Genomic DNA, 17,616 nt, shown 5'->3' on the forward strand with positions numbered 1-17,616 from the left:
GAGCTGATGAAAGCCGCTACAGTAGCCAGGCCAAAGCATTATTTTTTTGATAATTTTATTATCAGATTGTATAGAAGTTTTGTCCCAATGTCCCAGTATGCTTGAACACGTATAGCACTATATGACACAGCCCTTCGTTATGTCATAATGGAAAGCAAAAATAATTGGATAAAAAGCAAAGGATTTCTTCTCAAGCATCTCTGCAGTTAGTTATCGTTTGCTTTCACTAGTCTGCTATTGAAACTCCAGGATAAATACAATCCCGCAATGTGTTTCCTATGGTCTGTGCCACTGAAGGCCGGGGTAGCTTATTTCTTCTAGCTTTTCTTTACCTGTGTGTTTTTTTGCTAAATGTAGCCTCAGTGTTTAAGAAAGCAGGCAGGGCTTTTATTGTGAAAAGAGCCTCTTCAAAGTAGCTGGCAGCCCCCCCCTCTCTTCTCCCCTCCCCACAGGGAGGTGGGTCTGGACTGCCGGGCTGTTACACACTTTAAAACTAGCAGTTGAAGTTTGCCAGTTGTACACTGTGGATATGCACTAGCTATTGAAGTGCATTGGGCCCATAATACCAGATTATACTCCTCACACTCGTGCACCCATCCAGCACACGGCTAAGAACAGTTCCAGCAAGGAAAAAATAACACACACTGGACCCTTCTGTAAAGTTTGATGACAACTTACCAGCAAGGATTTATGAAAACCAAACACTCTTTGGAATAATTAGCAGGAGGTAGAAATTGCAAAAAGCCCCGGCTGAGCAGTGCATATTGGTTGGGATAGGCACCCTGGAGTGACAACATCTGGTTGTAATTAAAAAGGAGATAAAAATGGAGAGAGGAGACATTGATTAGTAGATGAAGCTTTTTTAAAATTTTTGTGTGTGTGTGTGTGGTTTCTTCTGCAAACCCCGTGCAAAAGCCCTGCAAATGGATTATGCCTAAGAACCACAGGGTTTAGTTTCTGAAAAGGACAAGACTACAGTGTGCAGTGTCTTCTGCAGGAGATGAACATAGAAGGTGGCTAAGAAAGAAGAGGAGGAGCCCCTCTGTCTGCATTGCAAAGATATGGTATGATTTACATGCTTTACTGCAAAGCTTGTGGCGTAAAAAGGCGTTCGGGCTGTTAAGAAGCATTAGCCATTCAGGATAGTCATAGAATCAGCCAGGCAGGTCATTTTATTGTCCAAGGTGGTACTGAGAAAATTGGGCTTAGACCTGTTTAGATGGTTTGGTGCACAGGTAGGCAAACAAGAAGCTCATCTTCCCCCTGTTAAATAAACGTTGTCTGGATTCATTCTTTATAATTTTATGGCTGGACAGTCAAGAAACTGCAAAGAGGCTTTGAAATACAATTCCCCAGAGGTCAGTGGATAATGCTAGTCTGGTATATCTGGTTATTCAGAAGCACGCTTGCGCCAGTTTGCTCTGTTGGTCAGCTAGGTGAAACAGGGAACATGTCAGCAGAGAGGGTTTAAAAAAATAAGTGTAGTCAAGAAACTGCAAAGAGGCTTTGAAATACAATTCCCCAGAGGTCAGTGGATAATGCTAGTCTGGTATATCTGGTTATTCAGAAGCACGCTTGCGCCAGTTTGCTCTGTTGGTCAGCTAGGTGAAACAGGGAACATGTCAGCAGAGAGGGTTTAAAAAAATAAGTGTATAAAGAAATAAACTATGCAATCTCTGGTGACATAGTAATAAATAATTAACTGAATAATTGTTGGCTATACAGACTGAAAGGGGATGGATAATGAGCCTGGATAGTGAATAGTGGAACTCTGCTACCGTTATCATATCTGTATGTACAAATTGATGAAAGGAGTGGGAAAAGAAATCTAAATTGAAATTCCTAAGGCCACACAATCAGCTAGTTTGCTGGCTTTTCCCTCTCCAGACTTCCAATTATAACCCCTCATGATCCTCGTTTTCTTTCTCCCACTCTGATGTGCCTACTTGAAAGGATGGGGCAAACTTAGAGCCATATGAAAATACAACATTCCTGTGGTGAAATGTTCTACCATTGTGTTTTGTCTGTTTTCACACTCATGACACACTGTTTCCATTACAGTTTCACCAAAAATTTTTTAATTTGGCTGCATAAAAAGTGCAAAATTGAGAAATGCCACACATTAAACCCAACTTTTCTACAAATGGTCCTGTTTTAACATGAAGATTTCCTGAAAACCAGACTAGTTTTAACTTGCAAAAAAAAAATTGCTCAGATTTGTGGCAAATATTTTGTTACCCACTAGTACAAACATGTGAGCCTGATATGGAATGAAACCAGTTTTCTTTTCTCCCCTCAGTATTGGGTTTCATGTTAAAGGTGAATTGTCTGTCTCTGTTCAAGATATTTGTGGTTCCTGTAAAACCTGCTACTTGTGGAGATACCCAGCACACATTATAGAACATGTCAGTTGTCAAAGTCTTAGACTCCCTGTCCACTGCATGGATTTGTAAACTATTATAAATCAAACCCTTCGTTTCTGTTCTGCCAGTCAACACCGTTTATTCCCAACTAGCCTGAGGGCATCATAGGATGGCGCTGATGGTAACAGTGCCTCAAAAACCCTGGCACTAGCTAGCCACTGACTAGAGAATTATATAATCAACAGCTATGCAAGAGTCTTTTGGAGATCAAGAATGCAGAGCTTTGTGTTTTTAAGGTGAGAGAACAATAGGACTTCAAAAAATGTGAAGTATTGCTGAGTTGTGCATTGACAAGTGCACATACTGAATAAACCCATACAGTTCATGGTGCAGCTGCATGGAACTACTGCTGTGGTATGATCTGTGTAGCTGAATGGTTTTGGTTAGTAGAGAGCTCAGCTGTGAATCTGACCAGTTCTGTTATCTTCAGCATCCAAGAGGTGATACTCTTAAGGTCTGATTCTGCAAACTCTTGGCATATGAGTAGTCCCACTTTTAGCCATGACAAATCACATGAGTAAAGTTACTCATTGGTGTAAGGGATGGCAGGACCGGGCACTCCATCATGAATGATCCAGATGGGAAAGTTCTGCATGGTAACAAATGAGGATTAGGCACTGATTTCTCATTTTTTAACTAATTAAATTTAGCAGCACTGGTGAGATGTTCAGGATTGTCAGCCCTGGAGATGCTGTGTGCCAAAGAGAAGTTCCTTATGCACAATGTGGGGACAGACATCACTGATCTGTTCAGGCGATATATTAAGATACACCCACAACCGTGTATTTTATCAGTTAAGGCTTGTGTCTTGGCACCTGAAATGAAAAAAAGGCAACCTACTTCCCTAACAACAGCATTTCTCCAGTGGCCGTACTGTCATGTCTTATGCGTTAGTCTAGAGGGTTGTTATTTTTTTTTTTATATAAAGCAAATAGCAAACCCGCCTCCCCACCCCAACCATCAGGAAGAATATGGATCAGTCTGTTTCCTCTCCTTCCCTGTAATCTCACAGGTGCTGGTTGTTACCATGGAGAACTTTCCCCTCTGGATCATTCATGATGGAGGACCAGATCCTGCCATCCTTTACACAAGTGAGTGACTTTACTCATGTGAGTAGTCTCATTGACTTCAATGAGACTTCCCCTTCTGTGTCTCTTTGCCTGTGTCCTCTTGCTCCCTCCCAGTCACATGAAGAGAGTAGAGCATTGGACTTTTGGAACCTGTCTCCCTTTGTGTCAGAGTCTCAGCTATAGTTAGGTGAGAGCAGTCTCCCTGAGGAGTTTCACTGACTTCAATGGGACGATTCACACAACGAGAGTCATCCCTGTGTAAGTGTTAGCAGCACTGGGTTCTAAGATGGCTGGGTGTTTCAGCCAGGACCTCCATGACAACCAACACTTCTAGTTTCCGTTTCCAGTCAAATGGCGTTGGGTTTGCCCTGCTGGACCGCTCAATACCAAGCAAGCCTCCCCCAGGAATTTGCACAGTAATGTATAGCTGTGGCACGGGCTTTTTTTAACTATTAGGTATGGATCATCCTTAATAAAGGATGCTTGACTTCTCACACAGCTACTTAGAATAGTAATTATAATCTCATGAGCCTTGAATTTGCCTTTTTATTAACACTCCCTCCCACCCAAAAAAAAAAAAAAAAAGCTGATTTCCCATGACAAGCAGCCAGCCACATTGCCGAGACAAGGTCGGGTTCCGGAATGGCTAGGCTGGGCGCTACATGAGGAGGTGGTCCGAGCTGCCAAAGGACTTGCAGGCAGAAACCATGTGCCTGGGGGCTTGGCTTGTTTCACATTTATGGCTCCTCCACTGATGAGTTGTCATTTGGGAGCATTGTGGAACAGGAAGCTCCCGGGGACACTTACCCTAACTGAAGTAGAGCCTAATAAAAGTGGAGCCTGGTTCTAAAAGGTAAAGGGTCTGATGCATGTTCTTCACTCTGGTGAATGGCTGGGGGCTGGAAGATGGGGTGGGGGAGGGGGTTGCACAGGTGCAGCATGCTGCTGGGTAAGGCGAGGGGCCAACCCAGCACTGCGAAGGAACAGGAACACTGAGTTGATGCCCGCCCTTTCTCCTAGAGCTCCAGAACTGCTGGGTTTGGAGGCTGTGGTTACATGTTCTAAGGAACCTCCGGGTATATCCTAAACCCTCTGCCACCTGTGGGGGCAGGGGAGGGGGTTATTGCCACAGGAGGCTGGGATAGAAATTGTCCTCCATTTTCAGCATAAAAAGCATTTACTGGTATTTCAGTTTAGAAGCTATGGTAAGATGAGCTTCATCAGGGTCATAAGAACCTAGGATCCACCACGACAGTTCAGACCAATCGTGTGACCAGTCTGTTACCCTGCCCTACCCAGTGGGTGGCCTATTCTGAACACTTAAGAAGGTAACTTCTCACTTGCACCCCCCTGTACCCCTCCCCAATAATGTATGTGGAAAGTGGGAGCTCGGGGCTGGCCTCTAGCCTTACTTCAACCATCTGAAACCATGGAGCGTGATTACCCCTAAAACACCAGGTCAGACTACAAATGTAATTACGAATCACAACATTATAGCCAGACACTTAAAATCCGGCCACCGTATGTGACTCTCTGACCTCCAGCAGCAGTGAATTCCATAGGAGGACTATGTTCAAACTTATTTCCTTTATTATGGTTTTAAGTTTACCAGCCTTTAATTACAAGTGACTCACTTATTCTCTTATTGGGAGACAGTGTGAATAGGAGGGGCGATCAGATATTATTAATACTTGTACATCCCCAAATACTTCAATAAACTCCTCTCCTTCCTAGACTAAATAATCCCAGGATGCAGTTTAATCCCAGCACTGGACAGGTTTTTGCCTTTTTTTTTTTTTTGAGGGCTGGAGGAGTGATTTAAACTGGGGAGGAGGATACCTTTCTGAAATCCATACGGAAACAATTCTGTCTGCTTTCAATAAAGTCATCTGCGATGCAGGGCCTTCCGTATTAATTCCCTCCCTTTTCATCTGGGGTGCCTTGGAATGCTATGAATGTACTTCCTTGTTGTCCAGGAAGAAAAGATTGAAGAGATCTTTGCCAAACTGCTTTTGAGGGAACCTGACACTGTCCTCATTAGGCGAGAACTCTGTCGAAATGAGTGCACTGCAAGCCCTTTTGGAAACCGAATGATTGCTCTAAATTTTTTGTATTAATCTGGTGGTTAAAAACTAAAACTGAAAATAGGCAAATAAAAAAAATACCCCACAGAAAAATAAATAAAACTACTGCCTCATTGGATTGGGAGCCAAAATCTTAAATGATACTTAGCGGCTTTTCAGGCATTCATAGCAGAGGCTGGTAATCCCATCAAGATGGAAAAATATAAAAGAGGATATGGTTTTATGTAGTGCCCCTCACACACTGTCTACCCCAAAGTGCTTTGCAAAAAGTGCAGGCAGTGATTTTCTGCTACCTTGAAACTTTGTTCTGTGTCGTACAGACAGATGGCTGTCAGTTGGCTGCCTTGCAGTAGAGCAAAGATTTGAGTGGGATGAAGACAAAGGTACAAGCAGGAGTGTCTGTTCAGGGTGGGAGATGCTGAGAGAAAGGGAACCTTTCCAGGGTGGATCCAAGGTCCACTTAACCTGTTAGTTCACCAGGTGTGGGGATCCTGGCTTTGATTGGTTTTGTGAGAAAAACTGAGGAGATGCCACCTATTGTACTTGGAAACGTATCATGTGGCCATTCAACATCTTGAAAGATGAAAGGAAGCACGACGAAGTCAGCCAGTCAGTCAGTCAATGGTGCTTGATAGTGGTGTGAGAGAAGATCCCAATGCGCGAGCGGCAGACTTTCCACAGTGGCACCAGGCCCGCGCGGCAGATGGAGGTTGGAGCACACTCTGCTTTCTGGCTCACCTGTGGGCCTCAGCCTGGGCTCTCTGATGGTTCCCCATGATGACTGCACCAGCCTTGACTCTTTTTCTCCAGACTGAGCAGTTGTGGGCAGGCTTCTCCCAGCTGTCAGTGGGAATGCTGAACTTCTTGAGATCTTGCTTGACCTTGTTGCTGTATTGGAGCTATGGCCTTCCTCTGTGCTGCGAGTAGTTCTTGAGTTGGCCATAAAGCACAGCCTTCCACAGACAATCTTGAGGCATATGCTCCACGTGTACTAGCCAGTGAAGCCTGCGAGCATCCAGCATGGTCTGCATAGACTGTAGGCCGCTTCCCTAAAGGATCTTGTTGTTAGTGATCCATGGATCCCAAGTGACTCCAAGGGACAGTGAAGGTGGAAGCTGTTCAATCTCCGCTTCTGCTTGGAGTACCTGACCCAGCTCGCACAGCCATAAAGGAGGGTACTGAGGACACAAGCCTGATAAACGGACACCTTTGTGTTCAGGGTTAGCAGCTTGTTCCAGACATGTGAGGTAAGTTTTCCAAAGGTGACAGAGGCTTTGCCAATAGTTGCATGAAGTTCTCTATCAAGGCTTACTGAGCTGGTTTAAGCTGAGCCAAGATAGCAAGAAGTGTCCAGAGTTTCATTACTGACATAGATGTTAGGTGGGATGTTGGTACCCTGTGACATGACAACTGTTTTCTTGCTACTGATGACCATGCCAAACTTGCTACATGCATCAGCGAATTTATTCATCATGATCTGCAGTTCATCAGGTGAGTTAGAGATGAATGCAGCGTCATCTGCGAAGAGCAGATCCCAATAGTGCGCTGGGTGACATGCCTTTTGCTCTGAAATCGTCTGATGTTGAACAAGCTGCTGTCTGTCCTCGATTCAATTAGTGTGCCAGATTGGTCATTTCCAAAAGTGTACTGAAGAAGAATAAAAAAGATGCCAAAGTCAATAGACACTAAGACGCAGCCTTGCTGCATGCCAGGATCTATGCTAAACTCAGACAATGTTTCATTTTCATACTAGATAGTTGCCTTCATTCCCTCATGGAACTCCTTAAATAGGAAGAGCACTTCTTGTGGACAGCCAGTTTTCGACAGGATCTTGTATATGCCATTCCTGCTAATCGTGTCAAAGGCCTTTTGTAGGTCAACAAATGCTACATAGAGAGGTGCCTGTTGTTCACACCTTTTTTCTTGCAACAAGCGCATTGTGAAGGACACATAGACAAGTCGTAGAATGTCCTGCTCTGAACCCACACTGGCTCTCAGGATAAACTCTCCGAGCAAGCACTTGGAGTCTTTTCAGCAGGACCCTTGCAAGCACCTTGCCCACCATGCTGAGCAGAGATATCCCTGGGTAGTTGTTGCAGTCTGCTCTGTCCCCTTTATTTTTGTACAAAGTAATTATGTTTGCATTTTTCAGATCCAGGTATGTGGCTTTCTTCCCAGCAGGTGCAGAGAAGTGCATGGATGTTGCTCACAAGCTTTCTCCCCCCTGCCTTTCGGAGCTCCGGAGGGATCTGATAATTTCCTACTGCTTTCCCAGATACAATCTCTTTGATAGCCTTCTCTACATCTTTGAGAGTCGGTGTTTGATCCAGCTCCTGCATCGTTGGAAGCTGGGGAATGACAGCTAAGGAGGTATCACAGATAATGGCATCCTTTGAGTAGAGTTCTTTGTAATGCTCAGTCTGTCGGTCAGGATGGTACCATCTTTCACTTTGAAATGTACTAACAGGGAAGCAGATTCTTGATTCCTGTGTGGTGGGAAAAGTCTGCCTATCCTCACAAAAGAAAAGCAGACATTTAGTGGCAGGTTGAGAAGAATTAGAAGCAAAATCTGGTGAGCTGCCAAATATTCCCTTCCCCCTCAGGCAACTTCAGTGTAACTCATCACAAACAAAGGGAATATTGTTGAGTGCAAATAAAAGCAGGAGACACAGATGCTACACAAAGGAAAGAAGCATGTTTCTTTGGGGCGGGGGCCTGTTATTCCTTCCTCTTCCAGACAAATATAAAGGCTGATCTGAAAACATCTCGAGGTAAGCACACCGGGCAGGCAGGGAAGTGGTGGTGGGAATAACAAGACCATTCAGAGATCTGCAGAGCAGAAACAGAGAGAGGAGAACCTGAATGATAATGGATGTAACTGTCACTGGAGTGAGAAGTTGGACTGACATGCGCTGGTGTCCCAAGTCCCACTGCACTCTTGGAAGATGCTTGTATAGGAAAACATTCCCCAGGCAGGCACACACTCGTCAGAGCACTGATTTATGTCCTTCTTGGCAGAGGAAATAGGGAAAGGTTTTGAGAAAAATCCATGTACATTCTGAATACTCAGATTGAAGGATTCGGCCTGTAAACCATTGCTATGTTTCTAGACTTCGCTGTTTGGCGTTTCCAGATTCTGCCCTTCTTAAAGGGCTCAGGGGCAACTGAAAAAGCCAGGCTGGGCTGGTTATGGGGGGAGAGAGCTGGGGGACAGGACTATCCCCTTCCTTCCACCTGGATGATGGTTTTAGTTTCGTAGTTACCCTTTCAGGGATGTTTGGATGAGTTGATGCCTAACAATTGTGAAGTGCTGATTTGGTCTGCAAAGCCATAAATTGTGTGTGTCCAGGTTATGGGATCTGGTCACCTCACTCTTCATCTGAGGCATGGTGGCAACAGAAATCAGCTCAAGTGCTGGTTTGAACAGACCTTCTCAGTAAAGACTCCTTCACTGTGGAACTTCTGCTTTCCACCATCCCTGTTCAGTGGGCCAAAACATGTAGTTTTGGGTCTTCAGGGCATGCTGCCACAAGACACCTGTTCTCCTAGGCTTTTCCTGCAGAGGGGCGGGCCAATTGTGATTTAGGAGTGGGGGATGGGAGGACAGAAGAATCCTTCTGTGATTTCTTTGGCCTATTCAGTTACTTTTAATCTTTGTGTAGAGCAGCTTTTCTCAAACTGGGGTCCATGGAACCCCAGGGGTCTTCAAGGGTACTCCAGGGCGTCCGCGGGTCCCACTGATCAACTCCTCTCCCTCCCTCCCTCTCTCAACTCCTCCCCCTTCCTCCCAGCGCCTCCTGCACACTGGGGAACAGCTGTTCAGCAGTGTGCAGAAGGCACTGGGAGGGAGGGAAAGGAGGGGGTATGGGGCGCGCTCAGAGGAGGGGGCAGGAAGAGGTGAGGTGGGGCCTTGGGGGAAGGTTAAGGAATTGACAGGCCTAAAGATTTAAATATCCATCAGAAAATCCCTCAATAGAAAAACTATCATCTGCTGAAGCATAGATCTCACACCCCATTTGTTTAAATTCATGACTGACTATTGGTGTTTCTGAGGAAATCCCAACCAAGGTGGGTTACTGAAAAGGCAAGCCCACTGCTTCCAGGAACTCTGATTACACATGTGATCCTGGAACAGAAGATGTTTGCTTGTTATGTTTGCTTATTTGCTTATTATTTCAGAAGAATACAACCCACAAATAAACTGCCAGAATATGCAGCCTCCGCAAATGGGTCAGCATGGATTGCTCGAATTGTTGGCTGAGTCAAACTGTCCCCATCCAACCCCACTAATGCTCTCGAGTGTCACCTGTCATGAATCCATATAGCCACATGCACAGAGACTTCATGGTCATCTGCTAAACTGCACAGGGAATAGAACCCTGCACATTCTTATCCAAAATCAGCAGCCCGTGCCCTTTGCTCTCAAGGAAACACTCCACTAGTTGCCACTGTCAGTAGTAGTGGGGCTTATAGGTTCTTTGAAGGCCAGCCACTAGAGAATGACATAAGCACATAGCTGAGCCCATCCAGGAGACAATTGTGTTGCATATACACATGCACACCACCCGTCAAACAAATCTGGTTTGTACTGGCCCAGGAAGGAGAAGATTCCTGAGATGGCTTCTTATCCTGGGATTTTCTGCATAGCAGCCTGCTGTTGCTGAACTGGAATCAAGATTCCTAGATTTCAGAGCATCTTATCCGGCTACTCTCCATGTAGCCTGTGAATTCAGTGCTTCTCAGTGTTGTTTGCATGAAGCATTTGCTGCAACATTTTACCTAAAATAATATCTCTCTGTGAAATAGACAGACGGCAAAGCTAGTCTCCACAGTCCATGTAAAGATCCTAACCCTGCATTTGGGAAAGAGGGCGAGAGGGCATCTTAAAGCTATTAATGTCAAAGTATGGCATGCAGGAGACAGTTTATTTTTGTAAGTGATTTATATTAACTTCCGGGATTAAATCTGTGGTTTTTAAGTTGCAGTATACATAGCATCTGAATGAAAAGTGCCCTTTCCATGAATCACAGGCATCACTATGAACTCCCTATAAGCTGAAAGATTTATATAGCAGGGGTGAGGAGAGTTAGGGAGTATTATGAATTCTTTATTTTCATAAGCCAAAGTCACAAAATTAACTGGTTAGGCCACTCTAGAATCACCAGCTAGGAGCAACCTATAGCATTTGAGCTGAACAGAACTCTTATGACTAATATTTATGCTCTCATTATCTGTTTCCCAATACAATTCTATAATTAAAATACATCCCAAGTGATGTTTTCCAGCAAACATATCTAGGTATTTATACCGTGCTTATCGCCATGGTATCTGAAGGCCTAGAAGGCCTGAGCCATGGTCTACTGAACTCAGTGGAAAGACTCACAGAGACTTCAATGAACTTTGGATCTGGCCCACAGTGGTTTATGACTTTACAGAAACAATAGAGCTACTCATGTCACTGACTGAATGTTTCTTCAACCTGCTCCAGTTTACAAATAGCCAAAGTGCTGCCCTTTGGGAGGAAAAAAAAAGTGTCTTCTCTGCAGATTTCTACTGATCTATGGTCCCAATTCCCATGCTTAACATAAGGCACATTCTTAAGTTCCACCAACTTCAATGGAATTAAACAGCTTCTTAACTGGGAGGGGCTGCTGAATCAGGCCTACAATGGGAGCAGAATGCCTGCCATGCTGAGGCAGTGCTTTGTTTGGGAAACGCATAGAGCGGTGAGCAATCATGCAAACAACTTGACCAGAGCAGGGCAAACTATTCCTGGTGACCAATCTAGTAGGCAATTAACCCTTTTTTCTTTTAGGAAATCAGCAAGCAGATGCCACGCTATGAATTTTGTCATTATTCAAAATTATTCATCTGATGTTTAATGAGAATGTATTTCAGCCTCTGGCATGCTTATGAACTATTTGTTCATATTAAGGTTATAATGAAATCCCATCGTGGAATTTGGATGACATAAACAAATGATTTGAGGTGTACTTGTTTGGTTTATAATGTAATCAGAACCGGTCAATGTAATGGCAGCCTTATTATTATGTACAATTGCTGGAATTTTCTTGCTGACATAAAGCAGTTTTTTAACTTTGGAAAATGAGGACTTGGGCAGATTTTGTTTTAAACTTTCTTCTTAGTAAAGGAATGTGCCATACGGTATACAGCCCATCATTCAGCAATGATGTACCTAGAATGGGAGGGACATCATAGGAAATATGTGAAACAGACCTGTGACTGCGAGGTGACAATAAGCATGAGAAATGTGATTCCCTGTCTTCAGCAACAGAAAACCCAGGGTGAGTGGAACCCTGACATGAAATCAATGACATAGTAGATTAATAGTAACGAGGATCCTGTCAAGATAAGAAGGTGCAGAATTTGCTTCTTCTTTCTCCTCCTTCTTACACCATTTTGTAAAGCCTATATCATTTTTTGTATGTACTGTATTTACTCCCCCCCCCGCCAAATGAATAAATACTTCAGGCCCAGTGATGGGAGGGGGGGAGAGAAGGGGAAGGATGGGGGCACTCATATCTTGAGAGCTTCCTAGCAGCTGGGTGTGGTACTGCACTCTTCTTCCTGCTCCTGGCACCCCCTGTAGGTTGCCAACCTTGCTAGCAGATTTTCAGCAGCTCAGCCCTTTGATCAAGTCTCACAGTCAACTGGACGAACCCTTCCCAGGATAGCAAAGGGTTCAACAAACTGTCAGCACTTATCAGGGTCTTCAACCCTGTTTCTAGGCCCTTTAAATCCCACCCCTCACTCAGGCTTCCCAAAAGAGCCTTGTCCCCTTCTTGGGACTTAGGCCACTTTCCCAAGGGGGAACGCAGGCCTGCCCACTGCTCCAGGTCCCAACCCAGGGACCCTATAAACAGCAGCCACAACTGCTTCCTTTAATTAGTTGCTGCTATTCCCTGCATAGGCGCCAACTTCCCCTCTTTCCTCAGGTGCTCGACCCCCCCCTGCCCCTGGCCCCATCCCCACTCCACCCCTTCCATGAGGCCCCACCCCTTTGCACCCCTTCCCCAAAGTCCCTGCCCCAACTCCACCCCCTCCTTGCCAATATTCCAACTCCTTCCCCAAATCCTCGCCCCGGCCCCACCTCTTCCTCGCCTCCTCCCCTGAGTGCGCCACATTCCTGCTCCTCCCCCAACTCCCGGAGCGTGCTAATGCTGCCAAACAGGTGTTTGACAGCGGCGTGCGGGAAGCACTGGGAGGTAGGTGGAAGAGCAGGGACGAGGTGCGGTCAGGGTGGGGAGAAGGAGGTGGGGTGAGGGGGAAGGGAGCTTGGCTGCTGGTGGGTGCAGAGCACCCACTAAGTTTTCCCTGTGGGTGTTCCGGCCCCGGAGCACCCACAGAGTCAGCGCCTATGATTTCCTGGGTAGGGTGACCCTATTTCCCAAAGGGAAAATGGGACACTGTGCAGGGCTGGCCCAAGACCCCCTTTCCCCTCTGTGGGGCTGGCCTGAGCTGCTTGCCCGAGCCCTCTCCCCACCGGGAATGGGCCTGAGCTGCTCGCCCAGCCCATCTCCCCACACGAGACTGGGGCTGGCGTTGCTGCTCACCCAAGCCTTGCCTGCCTTCCGGGTGAGGTGGGTGCTAGTGTTACTGCTCGCTTGAGCCCTGTCTGCTCCCCCGCCTGAGCCCAGCCTCCCTTTCCGCATGGGGCTGGCTTAGCCACTCCCCCCTCCCATGGTCCTCTGCATCCCGCTTTTTTGACAGAAGTGGGCATTTGTCCTGTTTGCTCTTGCTTAAAAAAAGGACTGTCCCAGCCAAAACGGGCCTTCTCCCATATAGCCCCTTTCTCTTCACCCTTCTCTCAGGGCTGACGTTCACAGATCCTCTTCCACCTCACTGAATGCACAGGCTGCCAGAACCTGTCTTCTGGTTCTTCTCTGCTCCCAGCCAAGAACTGAGCCCCAGCAACTCCTTTTATCTGATCCTGCTGGGCTCTGATTGGCTGCTTCTATGCAGCCTCTCTAGGCAACGCTGGAGGACCCAACCTTCACTGCTCCTTTCTTGGGGCAGGGTGTGATAGGATCACAGATCCTCCAGCAGGGAGCCTTGAAGGGCTGGGTACACCCTGTACACCCTGTTCAGAAAAAGCATATCAGCACCTGCTTAACTCTGAGCATGTGCCTAAATCCGATTGAAGCCAATGGGATATTAGCGTAAGCTTAACTTCAAGCACATGTGTAAGTGTTTTGCTGAATTGGAGCCTCAGTGATATTTTCTAAACCTAAATAAGTAAAAGAATCCTGCCAAAAACAATGCCAGCCGCTCAGCACATGAGTAAGGCAATCAGAGTTCAGTTTCAAGCTCCCAAGAGGGCATTCCCTCCTCTGGGCTTCTTAGGGCATTCTGTCTTTACTGTCACTATATTTTGCAAACTTTTGGGAGCAAAGTCTGTGTCCATATCACATGCAGCACCAGGCTAGTTGTGCTTAGCCAATAATTCATACACTGAAACATGTCTAAAGTGACTGCTCATGTGGCCAACCAAAATCAGTTGCTCAACAGGGGTGGCTTTCTAACAAAGATGGAGAAGGATCGCGTTCAATATGTATCTGTATTAAAAAGCTGTACAGTGCTTTGCACAATAGGGTCCTGGTCCACCTAGGTGCTACTACACTACAAATAATAATCATAATAATATATTTGGGGATGTTCTGCAGTGATGTCTCAAAGCAGAAACTTCCTGAATAAGGCTTCAGTCCTGCAAACACTTACATATTGGAGTAAATATACACATCTGAGTAGTCCTGTTGAGTTCAGTGAGATTCCTCACATGTGTTTTCAGGATCAGAGGTTTAGCTGTCTTTTTACATCTCACAAAAATAGCTGAAAGGTATTTCGAGCTTTCATCAGCAATGAAAAAAAATCACCGTTGAGCAGGATATACTCATGGATAATTCCAGTTCGAAAGGAGGTTTTGGGGGGAAATTTGTAACACCCAAAAAGAGGGAGTTAGAATTAATTTTAAAACTTCTTGGAACCTTAACTATAGCATTCCATACTAAATGAGAATATTAATATATAGTTCAAAAGCTGCATGGTTATCTTCTTTTTTCATCAAATATGATTCACTAGGCCATGACAAATGGAGGCTGGGTATGTTGTCTAGTTCCGCATCTAATCTTAAAATCTATGAATCCACACACAGGGTAAGAAGGATGTATTCTAGGAATTATTTTGGGGAAGTTCTATGGCTTGTGTTATACAGGCGGTCAGACTAGATGCTCACAATGGTCCCGTCTGGCCTTGGAATCTATGAACCTATGAAAGCCGACTCAGACTCCAGACAACAAGGTATTCAATACTTCATAAAACAAGCAGTAGTGTTTCAAGCCAGGGCTACCTTTGACTCTGGCAGTCTTAATTTAATAGCCAGCTGTACTACATTCCCTCTGTACAAGTCATCCATCTTTTCACAGCAGAATGATATAGCAGGACACTGAGTACTTGGCTCACAGAAGATGGACTCTGCCAAGGATTTCTACCAGTACACATGCTCAGAGAACCTGTCTGAAAGGTATTGAATTAGGTTTGAAGAAAGGGAACCTTATTGTGTGTAACAAACCTCAGTTTCCCCACCCCTGCGCCTTGGGGCACCGTTCAAGGATCAGGGCCGTAGGCGTGCAGTAAAGAGACAGTCCCTGCCCTAAAGAGCAAACACTTCATAGTTTTAGCAGAAAATGCCACTAAATTTGAGAGTCCCCATCGCTAAAGAGATGCACGGAGCAGATGTTTATTTTTCTGAAAGGGTGTGATTTTCAATGCATAGTAATAGCTGCTGATTGTTGACTCCGAGTTAGGCCAGTGCAAACTTGACTGTGACGCTGAATAGACACTGATTACCATTGTTACTGAGCATCATGGTGTATTCTCTTTCGTTTCTTCGATCCCTCTCTCTTGGGATAAGCTAGGAAATTTAGTGCAAAAATGACTGAATGAACCAAGAAAGAAAGAAAGAAAAAGACATTCACATGCCACATTATGGTTACATTGGAAAAATTCAGGAAAGGCGAAAGGTGAGAGCCTGGATCCTGCCCTGTGTCAGGGCAGTCTAATGGCACTCTGCTGGTGCAAAGCAGCCCTAAAGATGGCTTACCTAGGCCCTGGAGGATTTCCTCAGCATTTGGGGATCCTCAGGTTGTGTAGAGCTGCTTTAGTGGGTCCCATGTCAAGCCCCCACCCCCCACCCCCACTTTGGCTCCTAGCATGAGGGGTGTAGCTGAGGGAAATCAACATGGTCAGGGCTTCCTTAGGTCAGCTGATTCCCCCAGCTGATGGAATGGTCCCTGGGGGCTGTCAGCAGCTATTGGAACTAACAGGATATCTGCACTGGGGCTGGAAGGTGTAATTCCCAGCTCACACAGACATACCTGCACTAGCTCAATCAGTGCTAGCCTGCTAAAAATAGAAGGGCAGTTGAGGCAGCACAGGCGAGCTGTACCCAGTATGATCCTGCCAGAGATGCTTGATGTGTACTTAGGGCAGCTAGCCCCTCGCACCTCCACAACTACACTTTAACATGCTGGCTTGGTCAGAGCTAATGTGAGTGTGTCTCCTTGAAGACATACTCTGTGAGCAGCGCTGATGTTGCTCTAATGTATTCCAGGCATCAGTCCAGTGCCAGGATTGCGGGAACAGAAAGATGGCTCCTCCTGAGCTGCATCAAGGTCTCATCAGCCACAGCTCTGGATCTGGGCTGAGTATGTTTCCCTCACAATCTTAACTCTGCCATGTTATCATTTATAATTTATTGTCATTGTGCCCAGGGGCCTTCTGAGAAGAGGGGGCCCATTGTTCTAGGCTCTGTACAAACATAGAATTAGAGACAGTCCCTGCCCTGAATTGTTTACAATCTAAATAGACAACATAACTAAAAGGGTAGGGGAAAGGCATAGAACATACAAGCAGAGCGAACAATACAGTGGCTACAAACATTATGTTCGTTTCACAATTTTGTATTCATTTTTTTGCATTCGTTTTGTTATTTAAATACTTGATGGGCTTCTGGCCATGCAGCAAATGCTATTTATTGGACAAGGCTTTGGAGAAAGTTAAGTGTATGTTCCCAGAATGGTAGGGGGTGGAATGAGCTTTTCAGCTGTTTTGTTTTACCAGCTAGCTGAGTTAATTTGTTAACCTCTATGGTTGTCTAATGCTATGGGTGAGCTAAGTTGGTGTTATCCATATGGATTTATTTTTAATGCTGCTGGGTGGTCATTATTGTGTTTTTGTGAGGCAAATTAATTGTCAGATTGCCTAGAGCTTTTTGCATAGGTGTTTTTTCACTATGATTTGAATCATACTCCTAATCTGTTTACCCAGTGGGCTTCATCTGAGCTGGAGTCCTCTGAGCAGGGAGGAAACTGTCCACTTATTTCCATGGAAATCTTTTGTGGCGAGGGCTTTTGCCCATTATACTTCAGGACTGTGGAGTTCTCTCTGTTGAGCTACCAACAATGCCAAATTGTTAAATTTGGTTTTAAGAGAGAAATTGAAAACATACTTCTTTTTTATTTTGAATTCTGCCAAAGTTCAAGCCCCCTAGGAGTTAAATTTCAAAGATAAAAACTCTGAGCCACACTTGAAAAAATGCAACCCTAGTGATCAAACTGCATTCACAGCTCTTCAAGATGCTTTGTGTGAGCCGCGTTCTATCATATTTGCAGTTGATCGGCGAGAATTCATAGTGTTGTCTTATGGTTATAAAAGTCTCTTTTGAAAAACCAATACAACTTTTCACATCTTTTATTGGTTTTGTTGGTAGTATGCCTGCTGAGAACTGAACTTAATTTCCAAGAAGGACACACTGTACCTGCCAGTTTGTCAAACTGGCAATGCAGAGCTGTATGTATGGTTTTCATTTCAGACTGAATTGAAGCCATAGCATAAACTGGAGCAGTTTTACAGCATGGACCTGAAGCAAGTATCTTTGGAAAACTACTTACACTGGGCTTGTAAATACACTCTTCCTGTAGCATTATATTTATTATCATCATCCCCTGTTAAGTATGCAAT

The 17,616-nt window shown here is 45.1% G+C and overlaps 1 protein-coding gene across 4 annotated transcripts in view; it reads left to right on the top strand.

Moving 5' to 3' along the window:
* The first annotated feature begins 503 nt into the window (after positions 1–503).
* Positions 504–17,616, top strand: part of GASK1A (golgi associated kinase 1A) — a 54,370-nt gene continuing 37,257 nt past the window's right edge. For 2 of the 4 annotated variants that reach the window (XM_075125713.1, XM_048838700.2), the window contains exons 1-2: positions 504–1,064; positions 3,436–3,514. In XM_075125713.1, the coding sequence (XP_074981814.1) occupies positions 3,479–3,514 (36 nt within the window). In that variant the 5' untranslated portion in view covers positions 504–1,064; positions 3,436–3,478. Of the gene's footprint in view, positions 1,065–3,435; positions 3,515–8,085; positions 8,349–17,616 lie in introns of those variants that run through there. The other 2 variants (XM_048838699.2, XM_048838698.2) reach the window with 2 other exon arrangements.

This window comes from Caretta caretta, chromosome 2 (assembly GCF_965140235.1).
Source record: "Caretta caretta isolate rCarCar2 chromosome 2, rCarCar1.hap1, whole genome shotgun sequence".
Taxonomy (NCBI): domain Eukaryota; kingdom Metazoa; phylum Chordata; order Testudines; family Cheloniidae; genus Caretta; species Caretta caretta.